Raw genomic sequence first — 23,497 nt, forward strand, 5'->3', positions numbered from 1 at the left:
AAACATAAAATAAAAAATTACAACCTTAGTTCCCAGCAAATGAATTATCTTCACATGTTTAATTCATAGTTATTCTATAAAAACATGAAGTTTTGAATCCAGTTTTTTCAATCTGACATGAAATTATTAATCTCATTGCTAAAATTTAACTTTATGAACCAAATCTGTGGGGGCGGGGAGCTAAATGGATTAAGAGAGCAAGTTAGCATTTTTATTCTGCCTCAATTTTTCATCTCTTTGAAGAGACTCTTTCAAATGTTTTAGGTTTCTGCTCTTAAACACGGCGACATGCACAGCGGAATGTTGTTTCTAGTGCTGCTGTCACAATGCCGTTCGGTGGCTGCCTGATTTGGAGCCTGAACATTTTTCAGAAAGTCTCCAAGGGACAGAAGTAACACAAATTCGGGAAGCTTGCCCATAGCCACACATGCCTTTGGCTACGTTGGGTTGTGTTTTCCTCTGAAGTTTACTTTTTGTCGTGTGGTAGTCTTTGGGGTTTGTGTTGGGTCACAGGGTACGACAGCATCTCTAGTTTGCCGTTAGTGGGTCTGAACTGTGAGAATCACTTAAAGAGTGAGACAGGGTTTTTTGGTCTCTAAGAAAGGGATCGGCTATCCACTTAATTATGCTGTATATCATAACTAAAACAAGCGAGTACTCTTATTACAACTAATATTTGACGTCCATTCTATCTATGGATGCTGAGCAGAACTCACTTCCACCCACCGTGCTGTCCCACGTCCATACATATTTCAGTTTTATAAAAATCAAATAAAAATTGTTTCTTCCAGCCAGCTAAATAGCATGATAAGATTGAGGAACTCATTTCTTGCTAAGTCCATTATTCATGGCAAACGTCAGAGTGTGGGTAATTCCCATCTGCTGAGCAGCTGCAATTCAGGCCACAGAGGGCAAAGTACACCTAAGCTTTTTACAGTTAACTCTGGATCCACTATTACTCATTAAAACCGAGCAGGGAGCCTTAAAGGAACAGGAGCCCCGGAATCTCATCTGCATCCTGCCCCTACACCTGTCACCCCCATGTTAAGTCTCTCCCTGGCTAGCACTCTTCCAGACACTGTAGTTCCGTCAGTGTCTACCAGGATGCTCTCTCTGCACTGCCAATGCCCAGTGCCAGCTCCTGTCCTGGGGAAGCTTATGGTTCTATGTGTTCATTTAGTTAGAAGTCCAGTTTATATGGAAGTTTACCATTCCTTAGTTTTGTAAAAACACTATCCATATTATACACGGTGTGATGATACTCCAAAAAAAATCCTTGTTATATATCATGATGCAATATTTCGTGTCCCAAAAACCAAGGTCTTAGCAAAACAATTTCTTATGTATCACACATAAGGTGTACAGGCTGTTTGAACCTTGTGTTTGCTTTTTGGGGATCCCTGTGGCTTTTAGACATCACAGATTTGTAAACTGAGACGATTGGATATGGAATCCGTTTCTCATCATCTGTTTTATAGCTTTGTTAGCACAACTGAACAGTCTGTGCTCAGCAGTCTGGTCTAGACTGGCTGGGGAACTCTTTGGAGGCTAAGAGGGAAAGGTGCACAGATGCTTTTTTCCTTTTTCGGCTGCGGTGGAGGGAAGTCCATATGTAACATTTAAGTGGACCCTAAAAAATCTGTTACAATTACTTACCATTTATGGGTCACAGTGTATCTTAAATCAGTGTCCCCTCTCCTGACTAGGGACTGCCTAGATAACGCTTTAGTGATTATCTTTGGATCTCCTAAACCATATACTCCCTGTACCTATTTTAGGTCCCTCATAGACTTTAGATCCTCCTATAGATGTGGGTCATTTGATCACCTTTCCGTGGAACATCGCTTTGTTGCTGCATCTCTACCCTAACACTGTTGCAATGGTCCCACTTATCTTGCTGCCTCCATCTTGTCTTATCCTGAAATGTGTCTTCCATAAGCCCCCTAGTGGCTCTTAGCATCATCATGTCTTCTCTTGCCTAGAACCTTCGGTAGCTGCCCATTGCCTGCAGAGTGAATTCTAAGCTTCTTAAAATGGTTCTGGATGGTCCTGCCTGCTTCTTCAGCTCGTTGCTCACCACTCCCTATTTTACTCGTTATTTTCTTAGATCCCAACTCTTTAACCTTTCTCCACAAAAACTCTAGAAATAGCTATACATCCTCGTTAATGTTTTCTTTGCCTGGTAAGCTCTTCACACTCTTCTTGTTTAATTCTTACACTCCAAGGTTCACCATAGGTAGCATCAATTCCTTGAAGCTCTCACCTACCCTCAGAGCACGACCGAGGCCTCTTGATTGTGCTCACACAGCAACTGTATGAATGAGTGAATGAATGAATGGCCTTTTAGTACAGGCCTTTGTTAGAGGACTTAATTTGAACATCAGCTGCTGCAGATACAGTTTGACTTTAACTCTTCAGCTCATTGTGTCCCTAATGGCAACAAGTCAAATTAAAATGTTACAGGCTGCACTTTATTCGCAATGTTGTATCAGACCCTTTGTTTCAGCAGGCACATAAACTAATCATCTTCAAAAGTTCCTCTGGTAAAGTGCACACAAGTAACGTGTGATGGTGTTTTAATGTTTGGAATGCATTCACCCTCGCTATAGTTGTTCACGTAACTTCTGAATTTTCTTTTCTAATTTCTCACTTTATATTGTACCATTAACTTGCCTAATTTTATCTCGACAGTTTATTTTACTGAGCTCTACTCTTCTTCAACACTCCAAAATCCTCCAAAATGCCATTAATACTCAGTCAGAATATCCTGCCTATAGTGAGAAAAATATGAAGACTTTTGTAGTATTTAGTTACCCTGAGTCACACGTGGTTTATGGGTTGGCCTACTATAAAGGGCCAGATAATAAATATTTTAGGCTTTGTGGGCCATATGGTTTTTTTGTCACAACTACTCAACTCTGTAGTAATAAAAGAGAAGCAGACAATAAGCAAACAAATTAGTGTGGCCATATTCCAATAAAACTTTATTTACGGAAACAGATGGTCCAGGGCCACAGTTGGCTGACTCCCTGGGTCAATAGGAGACTTATTTCCATGGAGGAAGATTTAGTCAAATTCTGCTCAGGTACAGAAACACTTTCCAAGTAGTTTGTTCCCAGAGAATAATCTTTCTAATTATACATGGTCCTGAGGTAAATATTTTGAAGGATACTTATATCATACCTTATCATGCAGTTTTATCAGAAACAGAGCTGAGGGAATAAGATTATGTAAAAATTCATTTGCTGGAGTAACAACTCTCACAGCTCAGCATATCAAGAGTTGCATCCCAAGTGAACTGGAAATTTCTATATGCTTCCCTGGCACTCAATAATGAGAGCTATATAAGTGTTCATGCTCCCTACCAGTACTACAATTTTTAAGAACTATCCCACAGCAATGACTCCAAGGGAACAAAATCAGTGTGCCCAATGATATTTAGAATAGAAATGTTCATTAACACTAAAATTCTAAAGTAACCCATTTGGGAAATGGAATGATAACATAGAGGAATCTTGTAGAATTTGATTATGTGGTGATTGTATAGAGCGTATCTATCCTTGGAAATATGCACATTAAAAATTACAAGTGAGGGGCCGGCCCTGTGGCCGAGTGGTTAAGTTCGTGCGCTCTGCTGCAGGCGACCCAGTGTTTCATCAGTTCGAATCCTGGGCGCGGACATGGCACTGCTCATTGAGCCACGCTGAGGTGGCGTCCCGCGTGCCACAACTGGAAGGACCCACAACTAAGAATGTACAATTATGTACCGGGGGGCTTTGGGGAGAAAAAGGAAAAAATAAAATCTTTAAAAAAAAATTACAAGTGAAAAAAGTCAAACAGAAAAACTATGTTTACATGATCTCAAATGTGTAAAAATCAATGTACATGAATTCTGTTATTCAATATTCAGTATTTGTTTAAAAAGAGCCTAGTCTGAACAAGTCTCTGCTCCAAGCACTGAGAAGAGACCAATGAATAATAGATCCAAATTCCTGCCCTCATGGAGCCAATATTCTTATGGGGGGGAAACAGATATTGTGGATCAAAGGGATTTTAGTGATTGATATATTTGGAAACCTAATGTCATGAGATTATTTTCCCCCATAAAAATAAAACTGCCTATATAAAAAAGCTTTTCCACTTTTTTGGTATGTTTCATTTTTTTTAGGAATAATCATTTCTCTGATCAATTCATTCAACTGCTATTGAGTTCTTACTGTATTCCAGGCCCTCTTCCAGGCACACAGAATATAGTGTGAACAAAACATACAAACAATGTTCTCCTGGAGCTACCATCTAGGGGGGAGACAGAATATAAGATAAATAAGTAAAATATGCACAAGGTCAGATGGTTGCTAAGGGACAGAGGTAAGGAGGAAAGCAGGATGTGAATGTCAGGAGAAGGGAAACTTTTAGATTGATTGATCAAGAAGGACTCCTTGAGAAGATCACTTTTGAGTAAATTGGTAAAGAAAATGACTGTGCTAACAGTGTGGTGGTGTGAGAGGAAGATCATTCTGGGCAGAGGGATCAGCAAGTACAAACAAAGGCCCTGAGGTGAGCTGTGCCTGGAGTGTTTAGGGAACATCAAGGGGGCCAGTGGCTAGAGTGTAGTGAGTGAAGGAGAAAGTAGTAAGAAATGAGACTGATGACATAACAGTAGACCAGACCACAGCTGGCCTTTGAAGTCGTTGGAAAGATATTGGAGAATTTTGAGCAAAGATGACAGACGATCAGGATTGCATTAAAATAATTCCTGCTGTTGGGGGTAGTCAACAGATACAGGCAGGATTTAGGAGACGGTTGCAATAATCCAGGTGAGAGACAATGGCTCAGACCAGCAGGGTAGGTAGGATAAATGTCTTGAGCTGTGGTGGCACAGAGGGAAGGACAGAGGTGTGGCAGGAACCAGCATTCCTACTGCCAGAGCCCACCTGCCATAAGGGGTGAGACATGCAGGAGCAGCGACAGTTCCTGACCTGTTGCCGTATCCTCAGTGGGAAGGAAGCACAATGTCAGGCGCATACTATGTGCTTAATTTAGGTTGGTGAAATGTTGCAAAACAAAACAGGAATATGAAACCAAATCTCTACTTCATGCCTGGTTCCTGTTACAGAACTCACTGCTTTTGCCCTCAGTCGCTTTCCCTTCTTTGATTATTTATTTATGAATTAACACCTTCAACATCGGTTGATGTCCTAAGAAAGCTTCAGATTTCAATGACCTGCATTTAATTAAAATGACAGAGCAGTAAAGATTCCATTGAACCACTTCTTTCTATCTCATACCTTTATGAACTGAAAGCACTGTTATTGCCTTTTACCATTAAAGAGCCTAAGACTGATTGTAACTGAATATTAACACTTTTTTTTTAGGGAACAACTTAATTCTTTATTGGAGACCTATAACATTTTTTATGAGAACCAGAAAAATCTGCATATTTTGTATGGACAGGTAAGCCCATTTAAGTAATGCAATATAGTTTGATTCACAGAGAAAAATTCCATAAAGGTACAGAGGAGTCAGGATGAGTTGGAGTCCATAATCCTGCAGCACAAGTGGTCTGGGAGGAAAAGGTGAATCTTTAATTCGATCATGATTCTTATTGTTAGACTATAGCACAAAACCCCAGTCCTGAAACATCTGTGAATTTCTAAACATTTTGGGGGATAGGAAAATATTTCAAAATAATTTTAATGACATATTTGCTTTGTATTTTAAAAATAGTGTATGAATATCTTTTGAGCAGCAATTCCACTAGAAAGCTATGCTAATGCTTTCTTACAAGTGCACCAGGGTGTAGCTAGAAGGAGGTTCATGATGACACCATTTGTAAAGGAAAAAACCTGAAGATATATTAAGTCTCTACCAACAGAGGATTGTTCAAATGACTTATCTGTAACATAGTTTGGTTTGGTTAAAATGAATGAGTTCGATTCCAATGAATGTGTACTATGTTATAATAATAACAAATTTTAAAATGTTAAACAATTTAGGAAAGCCCTGAAGCTAGAAAGCATTTTTAGGAGTGCAACTGGCAGCCTACTGTACAAACTGGCCTTAGATTTTCTTTGTTCCTTTTTTTTAAAATTTAATTTGAGTGCCTCATTCTCCACAGGTTTCTGCACTTAGTCTTGTATTCTAATGGAACCCACTCCATGTTTTCACAATATCTTCTGTATACCAGGGAGCATTAGAATTTTCTATCCCTGATTTAAACCTTCAAATTTGATGGTAAAGCATTGACTTTAGGCCACCATAATTTGGCTTAAATCTGCAGCTGGGACGAAAGGAAATTTACAAAGCATTCTGACCTTTACTAATGACTTTAAACAATTTTGTTTGATTGAGTATTTCAATTACCTTCTCAAATGTAATAATATACAGAAGAAGGAAATGACTAATCTCTATAAAGAGATTTATAAAAACAAATGGGCCAAGCTTTAAATTATTTCAATATTGTCCTATATCTTGGCTCTTTAATATATGTTGCAAAAATCTAAAATTTAGGAAAAGGTCAAAACTTTAAGAAATGTTCATAAAATGATTTACATTTTAATTCAACATTTTCCATAAAATTCATGATGTTAAGAAGTTTGTGTCCTTTAGGAAAATGGTTGAATTTTGATGTTATAAACATATACGTTGAAGCATCTCCTTTCCAATAATGTGAATCGGTGCTTAATTTACAATATAACATCATTTAATTTTTTAAATAAAGTTTCTTGTCTTATATAATTTTTAAAAATTAGATGAAGTAAAGTACAGTTATGCATCACTTAACAATGGGGACACATTCTGAGAAATGCATCGTTAGGAGATTTTGTTATTATGCGAACGTCATAGAGTGCACTTACACAAACCTAGATGGTATAGCCTACTACACACCTAGGCTGCATAGTGCTAATCTTATGGGACCGTCCTCATATATGTGATCCATTGTTGACTGAAACATCATTATCTGGTGTGTGGCTGTATACAGTGAGACTGTCAGATTGCTTAATCTTTCCATCTTTACTCACTGGTCAATAAAGTTAGAATCCAGAATTTTCCAAATCTTCTGACTTAGTTACAATGATGGACACTGTTAAAAGGGGCACTCCATGGAGGATAACATGTAGCGTTCTTCATCTCTGATTAATTAAACAAAATATTTATTGCCTACCATGTGTCAGACACTGTTCTAAAAGCTGGAGAAATAGCAATAAAGAAACTAGACAGAATGGCCTGCCTTCATGATGCTTGTGTTCTAGTAGACAAGAAACAAAGAAGGAAAAAATATGTCAGGTGGTGATAAAGGCTGTGGAGAATAGTGAAGCAGGAAAGAGGGCTCAGGAATCTAAGTGGGGTGGGGGAAGAGAAGCATTTAATCAAAGACTCTGAAAGATGTGAGGGAGCAAACCAAGAAGAAGGTCTGTGGGACATGCATGGGCAGAGACAGCAGCCTGAATAAAGGTCCTGAGGCTGGCCAGTGTAACTAAGATGCAGCAGAGAAACCAACGTGTTAGGAACCTTGTAAGAGTGGTAAATTAGTAAACAAAGAAACCAGAGAGGGAACTGAGGAGGGGAGACACCAGAGTGTGTAGGATCTTGTAGATCGTTGTGAAGACTTTCACGTGTACTTGAAGTGAGATGGGAAGCCACTGTGGAGTTTTGAGTAGAACAGTGACATTAAAAGAATTCATTTTAAAAGAATCTCTCTAGCTACTGGGAATACATGGAGGGGCAAGAGAAGAATGAGGTAGACCAGAAGGAAAACTATTACAATAGTCCAGGCAAACAGTGACGATGGTGTGGACCAGAATCAAGGTAGTGGACATGGTGAGTATGGCCATATTAGGGATATATTTTTGAGGGAAAGCTAATAGGACTTGCTAATGCATTGAATGTTGAGTATGGATTAAAGGTGACTCTAAAATTCCTGACCTGAGCAACTGGAAGGAGGAAGGTGCTATTTACCAAGATGGGGAAGACTTGGAGAGGAAACTATTTATGGGAGAGAGATAAAGGGTTCATTAGGAACATATTAAGTTTGATGTCAAATAGGCAGCCTGGCAACTAGAGATCAGGGAGGAGGTTTGGGCTGGAGATATGAAATTGGGAGCTGTTAGTTTAGAGATGGCATATAAGGATCCTTGAGATCCCCAAGGATATTGGTGTAGATCTGGAAGAGAAGAGGCCTGCAAGGACTGAGACAATGAGAATAGGTAAGTGTAAATAAGGCTTCAGGGAGAATTTGTTTAGTTAATCTCCAAAGAGATGTTTCCTGAAATTAGAAAATAACCTGATATTCCTTATGTGAGAAAACAGCATTCTCTGATAATAGTTGGAGTATTTCTTCTTGAAAGCAAGAATTAGATAACCTCAGAAGAGCAGTTATTCTATGAGTTTTTGATGCAAGAGATTAATTTAAATATAATTAGGCAAAGAAAGGATGCCATACTTCAATAACTAAACTGTTGCACCTGCATCATGTACTGCCATTTCAAAGAATAAATAATTATGTTTGGTTGTTGAAAATAACTGGTTGGTAAACTGACCTCTCAGTAATCTGAAATATGCACTCGAAAGTGGGAGAAAGAGCAAAACTGTGTTTCAGAAGTGACTCCAAAGTAGGTTTATCAGCCAAAGGCATAATATGCAATAATATTTATTGAGCACTTATTAAGTACCAGGTCCTATGAATTAGGGACCATTATGATGTCCATTTCTCAGAAGAAGTAGCCCAGGATAAAGGCATTTGGCAACTTCTCCAAGGTTGCACAGCTAGGAAGGGGTGGTGCCAGGCTCCAAATGCAGCTCTGTCTGATTCCAGACTCTGGAGTTTTCATTACACTCTCAAATAAGAAGTAAATCATTTATGTTTTCTAATAATTGATTTTGTATAATAACAATAGTTATTGGATATTGCAGTATTTATTGGGTAGTTAGAATATGACTCTTCTTAGTTTCTATATTTTACAAATTTTCTATAATGATAAGACATTCTTTTAATAACAGAAAAAGACTTTTACATATAAAAGAGAAAAATAGATTATAAAATAAATTCTATGGGAATGTGCTGTGTTTATAATATTTACATCCACAGAGTAAGTATTCAATCCATATTTTCTAATATTTTTGTTTGTATGGCCTTTTCTTCTTTTGCTATAATATTTCTAACTTAGAAATTCTTCAAATGTTATTGGTTTTTCAAAACTATCATTCCTATGTTTTTCATTTTCCACTGTGTTTCATATACATTATTTTACTTGTCCTACATAGTAACTTGGAGTTAAATTTTTCCACTTCAAAAATGAAGAAACAGCCACAAAATCTGTCAGTAGCTGTTCCTCTGATTTCTAGTTTAGTACAGTTTTTAATTCTGCTTTAATTTTAATTTAAACAGAATTAGAGTATTAAACGTCCACTTAATTGAAGAATCATAGAGTTGAGAAAGCATCTGAACATACTATGCCCTCTGGTGGACATGGCATTACCATTATGACTTATTCACTTTGCTGCTTATGGCTGTTTTCAAAAATAAATGAAAGTTTCAAAAACAGAATTACTTTGTAGGTAAATTGAAAAGCCAAACAATCTCACCTGAGAATTTACTTTTTCATCTATTAAGATGTCTCACAGACTTAATTTGTACATGTTCAGTTAAAACATTTACTTTCTACAAATAATACGAAAACAGTGTTTGAGATGATCAATTTCTTCCCTAGACTGAAGATGGTAAACTAATTGTTGAAGGAATGCTGGACATTTTCTGGGGAGTGAAACGGCCTATACAGCTGAAAATACAAGATGAGAAGCAAATCCCTTCTTTTACTGCGTCGAAGTCACCAGATGTCTTTTCCAAAAGGTAAGCTATCTTTGATGTTTTTAATTCCTTAGAAGATGATCTTCGTATTTACCTCTATTGTATGCACTCTTAAAGATGGAGCTCTGATGCTTACCCACAATCTTGTTTAATCCCCCAGCAACTCTACGAAGTGGGTATTCAGAAACCAGGGCTCTGAGAGGTTAGGTAATTCGTGCAAGATCCCCGATTGCCACTTAGCAGAGCTGGACTGGCCCTCGGTCTACAGGCTGCGGAGCCCATGCTCTTGACCTCTCTGCTGTATTAGTCCTCTCCTGGAAGACTGCGTTCCTTCTTTGGAAAAGACAGAATGTAAAGGGAAGATTTCGTTAGCTCTGGCCTGGTCACCAAAAGAAGGAGATACGATTTAAATTTCTCTTCTCCTTGGAACAAAGGGCTCTTCCTGCTTTCTGGAGACTTAAGTATGCTCCACAGGATTGTCCTGATCCTGTTCAAGAGGCACAGCCAAGTGCATTTGAAGCTTAATAAATGCACAAAACAGTTCTCTGTGTGGGTTTATGCAGCCTTACCTTGAATGTAAATGTAAGTTGGGCTGATTTTTTAATTATTCTTTACAATTAGCTCTAGAAAAGCTAATAAAATATTCCCAGAAGGAATCATACGTATGATTTTTTTTTCTGTTTTTCTCCCTCTTTCTACCTTTCTCCCTTCCTTTTTAATCCTTGAGTTTCCAACTCATCTCCCTTTGTGTAAACATGAAGGTACCAGGCCTTCCCCTCATCAATCCTCCCGTCCATAACCGGATGGGCTGGAGTTCTGGCAGAGGAGAGGATGGAGAGAGAGCTGCCAGGACCGTTTCCCCAGCCTGATCTTTGTCACTAACCAACAAAAACCAGCTATCACCTGGAGGGAAGCCGTGCTTTTCCTTTGGACAAAACACTGACGCCCCGCTATGATCGGCATCTGGCCAATCTTTCTCAATATGATGCTCCAGCAGTTCTGAACACTGTGAAATTCCCTACGTCTACTGTGCAGTGTCTTACTTTCCTGACTCTGCCTGGAAGTCTGCCTGCTTCTAGACATCCATCTGCCTGACTCTCTTTTACCAATCCTTTAAGATTCAGGTCAGGTAACACATTCTCCAGAAAGCCTTTTTGACCCCTCAGTCTGTACTAGGTGCACTGACAACTTTTCTATATCATTTTTAGAGCACGCTGTTAATTGCATTTTTATGCACCTAGCTCCCCCTCTAGGCTGTGAGCTCCTCGAGAGTAAGGGGCATGCCTTATTTATCTTTGTTATCCCAGTGCTCAGCAGTGTTCTTGGCACAAAAAGGGACTCAAAATATAGCATTGAGAAGCCCCCGGAAGCCTGGTGGTTAAATTACCTCTGCTTTGTTGTGAGATCTCCGTCTCTCTATTTACAACTTCTGACTAGTCTCCAGTCCAAGCTAAGGATTGCCAATGGGCAAAGGGTCTAGGATTTATGGAAGAGCAGAAAGGAGACCACAGACTTAGGCAGCCTGATGAAGCCCTGCATCCCTCACATTCAGGTACCAGATGACTAATGGGGCTGATGATTCTAAATGACTAGGAGCATCATTTAAAAGGAAAAATTACCCATGGGCTCTACTTTTAGAAAGCTGCACAAGATATGAATATAGCAAAATTAGCTATCATTCTTCATATTACCTAAGAACTCATCACAAAGTTCTCTGAGCAGCCAGCTCCTTTTGATGCATTTTAATCATTTGATTCATGAAAACCTGATAAGTATGGAACATTAAGGGAAGTTGTCAGGGAAGTACACTAAGGTACTTGTGTTATCACATTAGGCCATCATTATTTTGAATTACTATCCCAAGGTATTTTTTTAATTTCTCAAATTAAAATTCAAAACACTGTTCCTAGGAATCCTGAATTTGGGCATGAATTTCAAAAGCCTGGGTGGATAAGGTCATATTGATGCCTCTCAGGATACTGCAGTAGATTATAAATTAATATTCTCATGTCACACCTTCCATATAATCCATGTGCATTTTCCATTGTTTGTCACAACATTGCTGTGAATCAAACAGGAATTGTCTCCTTTAAAGTTGAGAAAGAACTCCCTAGAAAACTTTGCTCGCCCTTTACCATAGTAATGAGACTTACTGGGAGAATGTCTAAGTGCACACTGGCAGTGTATCAGATCTTTCTGGTGAGTAAGAATTTTCAGAAAAACATCCCACTCCTCTCACACACAAGAGCAAGATTGAATTCAGTCATGATTAATTAGTCAAGAATCCTCCTTGGGAACCAGCTGAGGACTCAGCAGGAAAGTGCAGCATGATTTGGAGTGGCTGTTCCTTGGCCTCTGGTTTCCTGGTGGGGTGCATAGCCACCTAAGGTACTATTCTTTGTTTCAGCCCAATCCTAGACACCCTCACTCTGGCTGCCACCCTTAAGGTGGCATTCATTTAAATTCTGAGCCTCAAGTGAAATTGCGTAAAGAAATCGACCATTCTCTCACTCTATAAAACTTCTTTCTTTCCCATGCTCTCTTTCCCATACCAGGTGTCTATGAGCAGAACTTACACTTCTGCTCTCACAGGGTAACAGATTTGCTATCTCCAGTGGGTGGACGTGGAGTGAAGGAAGTGGAAGGTGTGTACTCAGCTGTAGGAAGAGCTGCAATCTTGCGTCTTTCAGTTTACCCTTTGAGAGAATCATCAGGTGGTCCTGCTAGTTTCTTTTAATTATCTTTGAAATGAGTCATACTGAGTCAGCTTAATGGGAGTGGTAGAAGCTTTAAAATAAGTCAGTTTGTTTGTGCTGTGACCATTTGTTATCCTTTATGGAAATGATTCTATGGACAGTACTTTGATCTCTCGTATTTGGTCCAAGTATTTTCTTTAACAAATTTTTCATGAAAAAAAAGTTTTATTGAGGTTATGTTTGCTTGCATCGGTTTTTATTTCTGTTTTTAATATCTTTCCAAAGTCAGCTTTGACACATTTCGGACAAGTCATGGCAGATTGACATAAAGAGAAGAAACTGGTCAGGTGTACATTTGAATAACATCAATAATGCTTTCTCTTTCTTACAATTTGGTTAGAGAAGTGACTGCATTCTATTTGTCTATCAAATTTCTACCTCCTGTTTATTTTGCAAGTCATTAGAAAACCTCCCCACAGTTTAAATTTGCTAATGCCACACATCCTGGAGCTTGGTCAGAGCAATGCAAACAGTCCTGTGCTCAGGCAAGTTAAACAATTTGATATTACGTAAAGTTCCAACCAGATATTTTTTTTAAACTCTGGGTAACTGGCCTCAAGCTTGCCAGTTGTATGTGGTGACACTTCAAATTACACAATCACAATTACACAAATTACACAATTACAGTTTAAAGCTGAAAATTGGTATTTTCCACTGAGATGATAGGGAGGAAAAGGGGCCAAACACTGCATAGATTGAGCCATGTTTGTCCCCCTGTGTTTGTATGATTCTACTAAGCTGTAAGAAAGTGAGGGCAGGTGTCACGTCTGCCAGGCTTTCCAAGAATTTATAGTACATCACTGGTCTGGCATTCTTGAACATTCTCACCTCCCCCATATGAAATCGTGTCACGTTGGTTTGCCTTTTTAGTTTCTGCTTTTCTTTGGTATTCTGTCTTTTCCATTGCTAACCTTCTTTCTGTGATAATTACATCTTCCTCCTTTTGTTTATTAATTTTCTATAGATTGGAGAAATGGATGATTTTTTCTCCCATAAAAATAACTCACTTGTGAGTCAGGACATGAATAGTTCTCCTTTGATTTAAAGTCATTTCCTGTAATTCTTGGACGTTACAACATTTGCCTGACTATATTCTGGATAATAGAGCTGACTGGAAAATTAATTAACAAATATATTAGGATTACTTATCTATTCCGTAATGCTATTGTGAGGCTCAAATGATATGAAAGTTGTAAAATGTCTTCAAAAGAATTCGAAGATCAAGGGAAAAAAGATCATGTTTATTCATATTCATCACCACTCGTATTAATAAACATTTTTGTGTTGCCACCAGTGACATTTGGGTAGAGTTAATGCCACAAATTCCCTACAGGTGAATACTTTTTGGTCATAAGGAAAACAGACATTATGGAAGAGCCCTTTAGTAGGACTAAGACTGGTCTTATCCATAGTAATATCCATTAGCTTAGAGAAATCCAGGAATATCTTGGATCCTTAATGGTTCCCAGCCCATCATGAAATGGATACAGATGATGGTGGTTTTGATGAGGATGACAATGAAGGTGAGGAAGACCACAACAATTTTTAACATGTATTGAGTGCTTACTGTATGTTGGGCACTGTTTCAAGAATTTTATACAACTTAATTCAGTCTTCTCAACAACTCTATCCTACCTCATATAATTATCATCCCCATTTTATAGATAAGGACACTAAGGCACAGAGAACATAAGTAACTTGTTTAAGGTCAGATACATAAAATAAAGATTAGTATCAGCCCAGCTGGTAAAAATAAGCAGTTGCCCAGTTTTATTAGTTTTGGGCATTAGGATGGATTGAAGATTGTTAGTATCCTACATAAATCATAATTTTCTAGCATAAAACCTTCTCATACACTTTCTTCCTCTGTAAATTTTATTCTTTATAATAGGCAAAGGCCTTAAAGATAGGCACCATATCTTATTATTTTAGAGCTACTCCACCTAACAATGCTTTGAATACAATAGGAACTCAATGCATGTCGGCAGAATGAACACTTTTGTATCTAAATTCTCCTATAAGCATTGAGAGAGATCTGTATATAAATGGATTATGTTGGTTTCTACTAATTCTACTTGCACATGCATTTTACAGCATCTATATAGCCTTGCATTTCAATGTGTAACTGAATTACTATGTCAAGATATGCTCAAAATGGCTACAGGAAGTATTTAAAACACATGCTGACCACTGGTATAAATATAATTTTAACACTATCAGAAAATTGTTATAACTTAGGATGATATGTCTACCTACAGAGACCCACAGTATTATATTAACACTATAAATCTGAAAACCATCATAGGCTTCATTATGAACAGAACTGATGTCACTTACAAGATTTATTACTTTTCAGGGGAATGACACGGTGGGGGGAATTTGATGATCTTTATCATATTAGTGAGCTGGACAGGACCCAGATTCCAGTGCCTGAAGCAACGAATTCCCAGGAAGGTCAGTATCAAACTCTTATTAATGAGGAGACTTTCTTTAAAATTAACATAAAGCTTGAATCCTAAATGTTTCTCTGAAATTTAACATTTTACACACCACTACTTAGTAAGCTCTTATTATATATTAGAAAAACAAATTATTGATTAATTATTAAAAAAATTTAGTATGCTTAGGGGCATACTAAAATTAAGTCAATACAGTGCTCATATGATGTTTAAGAACCTTACTTTGCTACATAAAAATATGATGATTTTTAAAAATTATGTCATCACTTAGATAAGGGAGAGTTAACGGTTTGAATAAAGGTTGAATACATAAAATTTTTCAATATTTTTCCCAAGGACTAGGATCATTATTATACTCAGTAGCTTTTTATGTTAGACCAAGCCCCTCAGATTAAATTCTATCTCTTTTTAGAAGTTGAACATTTTAATTAATAATGGATTGTATATTATAACCTTACTTCTTAGAAAGACGCAGATATACTGGAGTCACTATTTGTATTTAATGGAGTTGTTTCAAGCTTTATTTTTTTTAAAAGATTTTATTTTTTCCTTTTTCTCCCCAAGTCCCTGGGTACATAGTTGTATATATTCCTCATTGTGGGTCCCTCTAGCTGTGGCATGCGGGACGCTGCCTCAGCGTGGTTTGATGAGCAGTGCCATGTCCGCGCCCAGGATTCAAACCAACGAAACACTGGGCCACCTGCAGCGGAGCATGCGAACTTAACCACTCGGCCACGGGGCCAGCCCTTCAAGCTTTATTTTAAAAAGAAATCTACTTGAACATCAAAAGAGTTCATATCAAACTTGGCAAACCAATGGAAAATGCTAGCTCCTATGACGTGTGACATTGGTGATCATAATAATGATGACGTGATAGTAATAATGATATCAGTAGCTGTCATTTACTGAAACTCTGCTAAGTGTCAGGCATGATATCTTGTATTATACATGGGTTTGGATTTTCATATCATACATGGAGATCCAAGGAGGAGCTGATGAGGGAGGGCTCGGGGTAGGGTTCATGTTCCTGGGCTGGTGATAGGACTGACCAAGGGTATCCTGTTGGCATTACCTTCCTGAGTCTACCAACCACTTCCAATGTTTAGTTATTCTTTTCCAAACCATTCTTAATTCAGCCTCCTCTGCTGTCTCTGGAAGAACCCAGATAATTTAACAAACATGATGTTCCTCCCAGGATTCCTTTGTCTTTGTCTTATGGCCCTTGGCATCTTTTATATAAAAGCCCTTCCAGTCAGCCTTTTGAAAACATTCATCTAAGCCCAGGGAAATCCCAATAACTTAACACCAAAGATATCATAAAAATCTATTTCTGTTTAAGCACTAGTGCTAGAGAAAGATGAAATATCTCATGCTTATTTGATGGTACTCTAATGACAGTAGAAAATTATTTAAAATCCCAAGGTAAAATGGAATATAAATGCCACCAGATGGCCCTATTCTTACACAAGAACATTACTACTTCCTCGCTGTTCAAAAGCATTTTGTCCATTGCTTAGCTACATATTTACTTATCACATACATATACAGATTCACCCAGGAGGCGAAGAGGTGGGCAGCTAAATGATATGGGCTTATAATCTTTATTCTTCCCAGATTATTTATCTTATCACAGCAGCACTCTGAAGCCTCGTGCAGGTAAAGAGCCAGAATCCTCACTGCTCTATAGAACCATGAGTGAAGCAAACCTGGTGAGAAAAAGGATGAAGCCTCCAATGATGGACAGAAAAGACAGACAAAACCATAGGGCCTCTATTAATGGGCACTTTTATAACCATGAAGTGAGTACAATTCCATTAATGTCACTTAAAATATTATTGTCTGTTGTGCTAACAATACCACTCAAGTCAACTGAGAATTAAAAATAGTGATAATAATATTAGTAGTAGTATATCTTATGTTTATTGGGCACTCTCCATGTGTTAAGTATCAAAATTTTTAATTGATTTTTGATGAATTATCTTGTTAATCACTGAAACAATCCTATGAAGTAAGTATCATTGTTTTCCCTACTTTACATATGAGTTAATTGAGGTTCACAGGGGTTCAGTAATTTGTCTTAGGTCGCACTGATTTTAAGTAGCAACTTTGAACTTGAACCAGCTTTGCCTGACTCCAGAACCCAAGTGCTTAACCAACATGATGGGTGAGCCCTATCTAAGTACCAGGCCCTGTGCCAAGCACTGGAAATATAAAGATGACGCAGCTGATGCCTCTGCCAGCATGGAGCTCAGCACTTGGGCAAAGAAAGCAATACATTGACAAGTGGCATTAGAATAATGTAAGTGCTACAGCAGAGATTGGTTCAAAGTACATTTGAATAGTAACATTTAAATAAAAGGAAAAACCAAGCACAGGCCTATTTATTCCAAGAAATCAAATTTCTCATTTTGCCGTGTTCCCTTCCAGGCCTTGTACATATACACATATCATTTTTTATGCAAGTGTAGTTGTAGTTTAGGTATAATTTGTATTCTGATTTTCCCTTAATGTGTTAAATTTACATATGCCTTACTATAGTATTTGTAAGACATTTCACTTTGCTGAAGGTAGGAAATATATCACTTTTTTCTAGAACTCAAATATTTTTCATGTCATGTACTTTGGCAATCTTTCATCCATTCATTTAATAAACACTTAAAAAGCACTTGCTCTGTGCCAGGCTCCATTCTGGGTCCTTTAATACAAAATATTAACTCATTCCTCTTAAGCTTTTTCCCTCTAGGGCTTCCTACCTGTTCCTCCTTCTTCTGCTCTTGGGATGGTATCTGTCGTGTGCCCTTCGAGACTGGTAGGGAGAAACTTCCCTTCTGACTTCTTTGTTTGAATTAGACATTTTTGTGGCTCAAGAACTTCCTCATGGCTGTAAAGTAACGTTGTCAATCCCCCAACGATGCACGACTGCCCATTGTCCTCGTTTCTTCTGCTGCTCAGAATCATGCTGTGTGTCATCATCTTGCGGGGTGATCTGTGTTAAAGAAGGCTGTGAAAGCCATGTTGTTCCAAATGAGCAGCTTCCAGATAGCATCCCCTGTGCTAAGAATGAAACTGGCACTAAGTTGGCAGCGCAGCGTAGTAGTTCAATGCTTGACGACCTGATTTCAAATTCTTGCTCAGCAGAGTTAAAAAAAATTACTACTCAATCTCTTAACCTTAGTTCCTTCATCCTTCCTAGCTTACAGGATTGTCAGTGGCTTTAAATGGAATGAGGTGAGTTAAGCACCTAGCACATTGTCTGGCACAAAGGAAGAACTCAATTTATATTAGCTTTATTGTTGTTTTTGGAGAGCAATCAAATCAGAACGACAGATATTTCATACAAATGTCCTTCACTGCAGTTCAATAACTAGCAGAAAACAAAACAAAGAAAACTCAAAAACCTAAAGTACTCTCTCAATGGCTGTGCAATGAGGGGCATCTATGAATTTAAGTTGATATAGTCTTAAGATGTGTTTTTATATCATGAAACCTCTTGATAATGCCAACACTGTTAGGAGAGGGATAACACCCATACTAGAGGCTTAGATTGATATTTGTAGATAACTTATGACTATGACTTGACCTGTGGTATATTTTTATCTGTTCAAAAATAAATGATTTTATAACAAGGTTTCATTGTGTGTTTTGGCCAACAAAACTGATATAAAGGGTGTGGTTTTAAAATAAAACTCTGAAAAACATGTTTCCAAATTCATTATACATTGGCACCTTAGAAGGGCTCTTGAGGATTATCTAGTCTTACTCTTCTTTTATAAATGAAATTACTGAGGCCTCTCCAAGCCTCAACGTTAAGTGAGTTGACAAAGTTGAAGACACTAGAATCTGGGTCTCCTGACTCCTAATCTAGTGGTATTGCCAAACTCCATGAAGATTCTTCACATAAACAACATCAAACCACATATCTAACATACTCTCACCTTTGTGCAGGACAAACATATGGTTCTCTAGGGCTCCACAGAACTCAGAAGCACTGCTCGTAGGTGGCACAGAGTGACTCATAGTGCCTTACAATGCTCACACACATTGAATTTTCTCATGCTTAACAAAAGTTTACTCTGGACATTCTCCATATATCTTCTCTGAAAACTTAATTCCGTATCTAGATTTTTTACTCACATGAATGCTGTTCATATAGACACTTTGAGATTTATTTACTGATCTCCCAAGAGAGAGCCAATCTATTTAACATTTCATCGAGCCATCCAAAAATCCACCCATCTCCATGTCTGCTGAACCTACCCCATTTCTACAGTCTTGGAACACTTGGAGATTACACATCTATATGAGCTATATGGAAATAAACCTTAATGTCCTTTTTCATTTTAAAATATACATTTCATGCCCTTCTTCCTTTCTGCTACCTAATGAGTGAAAAAAACTTTTTCCCTTTTTTCTGCTCTGGCACACATGAAGTCATGTTTCCTCTAAAATGAGTATCACAAGTTATGCATATACCATCAATTACCTACCTTTGAATCTCTACTCACTATTTTTTTTATTTGAACATATATTATTTGTATCATAGGATTTAAGATTAATTTTGTCTACTTATGTTTGTTGTAAGGATTAAATTAGTATCTATAAAGGGCTTAGAATAGATCTTGGCACATAGGACTATGTTAAATCAATAATTATTTGAGACTTGTATGTCATTCTTGGAAATAATATCATTACTTTCAGGAATTATATATTTTACCTAATAGCTACTAATTTACCTATGTATTGATGTACCGAAATAGATAGATCAGCCCTTGCCTAAGTACAGATGTATCTTAATCCCTGTATAGATGTGTTACCAGTAAACATGTAAAGTTAGGGAAATCTGAGCTGAACAAATATTGTTGGCCAGCATTTCTCAAAGTATGTTTCATTGGCTATTAACAGGTATATTTAAAAGGGATTTTATTTATTTTAATATAGGGATAATGATCAAATTATGAGTGAAGAATCCATGGTTATATGTTATGATTTTTTATGGTACATTACTCATCCCCAAGAGGGATGTTTCAAACATATCTGACCATGAAAACCTTTCACCAAGTATCATCCAAAAGGCAAACTCTTGATTAGAGCAGCTTGTGGGAAACATTGTTTTAGAGCTTCAGTCAGTAGCCCTTTTACCCCAACAGTCAGTTAAGATATAGACTGAATTATGTGAAATTGCAAACACTGGACCATTTCTGACCAACCAAAAAGGAGTGATTTCATAGGGTTCAAACTAAAAACGATTTAGAACAATTATCCACAACCAGGAGGAAGGTGTGGCATGTGGGTTTGAAAAAGCCTATTCACATTACTTTTTGAGTTTACTTAGAATTTATTTTAAAATCTTACACTACACCAAAGAATGGTGTGATTATCTGGTGAAAATGTTTTGAACATCCTCAAATGATGTCTTACCTAACTTGCTCTAGAAACAGTATAAAGCTGCTTAAAATGATTCAGAATATACAGCAAAAAAGCAAAAATAAGAAAACAAGTTTTTAAAACTAGTGATCTTGCTTTTTTTTTTTTTTGCCCATAAGCAGGGCAGGTTCAACATATTGACTGTCGTTAGCCTGATGTAATTTTAAGGACTTTTATGACAATCTTTTTTTTTCTAGACATCAATTTTCACTCCAGCTTTTGGATCAGAAACTAAGGTCAGAATAAACAGTAATATGCGAACTGAAGAAGTAATAAAGCAACTTCTCAAAAAATTTAAGGTAATCTTTATCACTGTACTGAGCTATAAATATCTTGTGTATAATTTAACTGTAGACACATAAAAGTGCTCTTCTTAAAAAAAAAACCTATGAACACGTTAAGCATGTTCGTGTTAACCCATGAACATGTTAAATCTAAATTTAATGTTCAGTTCTGAAGAATTCTTCTCTATGTATGACAGCTTTTAGTAATTATGCCTGAAAAATTAACATTATTCATGGGGAGCAAAGAACATTTTATGTCTGAAAGTGAAAAATGGAAGAGAAGAAACAGATACAATTTGGGTCTGATTGGCTTAGAAAACATATGACAACAAAGAATTCATACCTGCTTATGTTCTTCCATTGACAGATTGAAAACAGTGCCCAGGATTTTGCACTTTACATAATTTTTGCAACAGGAGGTAAGAAAGCTTGATCACTCTTTTTACATGACAACAGTGTGCTATAGTTTTCTGCCAATAAGAAAGGCAGAAGAGCAGTCAGTCTCATTCTGTAGAAGAAAGGAAAGGAGGGAAAGAAGAGGGAAGAGAGGAAGGATGTTTTAAAAGAACCTAGGAATAAGGTACCCTAGAAGAGTTTATAATACAAAAGTGTTTGCTTGTTGGCCAGACATTACATTTTCTGGAGATCAGAGCTCTCGAGAGTCCATCAGGGGTTCCCAGTAATTGTTAGGGATTTAAGTCACTGTTGACCTCTGTACTTCTTTATTTTTGGCTTTCCTTCTCCTTCTAGCCCTCACTGGAGTCATCTTTACGTCCTTTTTCTCTGTGATCTTGTTATTACCGCTCTCTCAGCACAGTATCCGGCACACTGCAGAAGTGTTCTCTCTTCCTCCATAGGGAAACATATTCAGAACTTGGTGGTAGAGGGTAAGAGGTGAGAAGCAGGACATTGGGAAGGTGCTGTATGTGGGGTGCTAGGAGCCAGGACTGAAAGAGATTAGAGAAAACCTAACATGATACTGAACTGAAATTTTCGAAAACATCAAAATTGAAAAATTAAAACATTAAATTGTAGAACTATCCTAGGTTATGATGTAAGTGTCAGAATGTTTAAGCCAGAAATTTAATAGAAGAAAATAATACATTTTGATGCCAGAATAAACTGTAAGAAAATGAAAGCTGGATCTCCAAACATATACGAAATTAAAGCCCTTATAATTCAAAAGCTTAAATACAAGAAATATATATAAATTTTTGAAAATTCTAAGTATATATATTCATATTCTAATTGTTTAGAAAAAAGTTAAAAGGTATAAAATAAAAGGTAGAAACATGGCTAGTATAAAAACGCAAAAGATATAAACAATAGATTATAAAGAATATCAGATAAAAGATTAGTACCTACAATAGCAAAGAGTTCTTGCAAAATGATTAAGAAAAAGACAATCCAATGAAAATAGAAGTATGATAAAGCAATTCAAAGGAAAAAAATTAAAATAACTAGTAAACATTTTTAGGGAAAGCCTTAAACTCAAAGAAATGCAAGTATTCAAGGAAATACAGTAGTCGAGGAAATGCAAGTTCAGTCCACAATGCAGTATTATCTCACACTTGGCAGATTGGTGAAACATTTGAAAATGATTCTACCTATGGCTGACGTAGATAAGGGTAAAAGGGTATATTTACGCAATTCTGGTGAAAATATGACTGTCTCTGCTTTTACGGAATTCATTCTACCAATATTTATTAAAATTTACAGTATATATATCCTTTAGCCCAGCAACAGATTGGAATCTATTTCACAAAAATAAAAGAACTAGTAAATACAGATTTATGTGTAGGGTTGTTTATAATGACAAAAAGCTAAAGACATAGGGGAATGATTGAATAAGTGATTATTATGCAGACATTAAACGGAATGAGTTAGATTTATACCCATTGAATGGAGGGAATTCCATAATATATATTAAGTGAAAAATGCAAGATGCCTACAAATGTATACAATATCCCATTTTTGTAAAAGTATTATACATCCCTATATAAATATGTGGTATATATTATCATATGATCAGAGAGAAAGGTATGGAATGATAAATACCAAGGCATTAACATCAATTATCTGGTTAGGGTATTGGGGAGATGCAGAAAAGAGGATGGGCAGGGGGAAGAAGACAGAAGCAAATAAAAACCCCTACTCAGTCATAATTTTTTTAAAAAAATGTCTACAATAAAAGTACAGAGTATGATATGACTCCTTTTATCTAAGGGTGTGTTTGTGTGTATGCTTAAAGAGATACACGAGGGGGTGGCCACTCAAAGGGTAGTGCTGATTCTGGGATCCCAGGTGATTTTTACTCTCTGTTTTATACTTTTCTCCATAGTTTCAATACAGTAGCATGTGGGTTAAAAAAGAACTTTATTGAGGAATAATTGGGAATAATTGACAAGCAATTGTATATATTTATATTGATTTGATATACATATACATTGTGGCATGATTGCCAAGATCAAGATAATTAACACATCATCATCTCACATAGTTAACTCCCTTTTTTTTTTTACTTGTGGTAAGAATGCTCAAAATCTACTGTCAGCAACTTTCAAGTGTACAATACTGTATTATCAACTATAGTCACCGTGCTGTACATTAGATCCTCAAAACTTATTCCTCTAATAACTGAAAATTTGTGTCCTTTGACCTACATCCCCATTTCCCCTCCCTGGAAGCATGTATTATTTTTATCATCAGAAAAAAATATCTATTTTCACCATAAAAATGTAGTTCTTTAAAATTTTATCTGTGAAA

The 23,497-nt window shown here is 37.0% G+C and overlaps 1 protein-coding gene across 6 annotated transcripts in view; it reads left to right on the forward strand.

Annotated features, from left to right (window-relative positions):
• The window catches only part of RASSF6 (Ras association domain family member 6), a 54,453-nt gene that overhangs the window by 24,184 nt on the left and 6,772 nt on the right, over positions 1–23,497 (forward strand). For all 6 annotated transcript variants that reach the window (XM_046656765.1, XM_046656764.1, XM_046656762.1 and 3 more), the window contains 6 exons: positions 5,376–5,454; positions 9,711–9,850; positions 14,921–15,018; positions 16,638–16,822; positions 20,645–20,746; positions 21,099–21,150. In XM_046656765.1, the coding sequence (XP_046512721.1) occupies positions 5,376–5,454; positions 9,711–9,850; positions 14,921–15,018; positions 16,638–16,822; positions 20,645–20,746; positions 21,099–21,150 (656 nt within the window). The remainder of the gene's footprint in view (positions 1–5,375; positions 5,455–9,710; positions 9,851–14,920; positions 15,019–16,637; positions 16,823–20,644; positions 20,747–21,098; positions 21,151–23,497) is intronic.

Source organism: Equus quagga, chromosome 3 (genome assembly GCF_021613505.1).
Source record: "Equus quagga isolate Etosha38 chromosome 3, UCLA_HA_Equagga_1.0, whole genome shotgun sequence".
NCBI classification, from domain to species: Eukaryota; Metazoa; Chordata; class Mammalia; order Perissodactyla; family Equidae; genus Equus; species Equus quagga.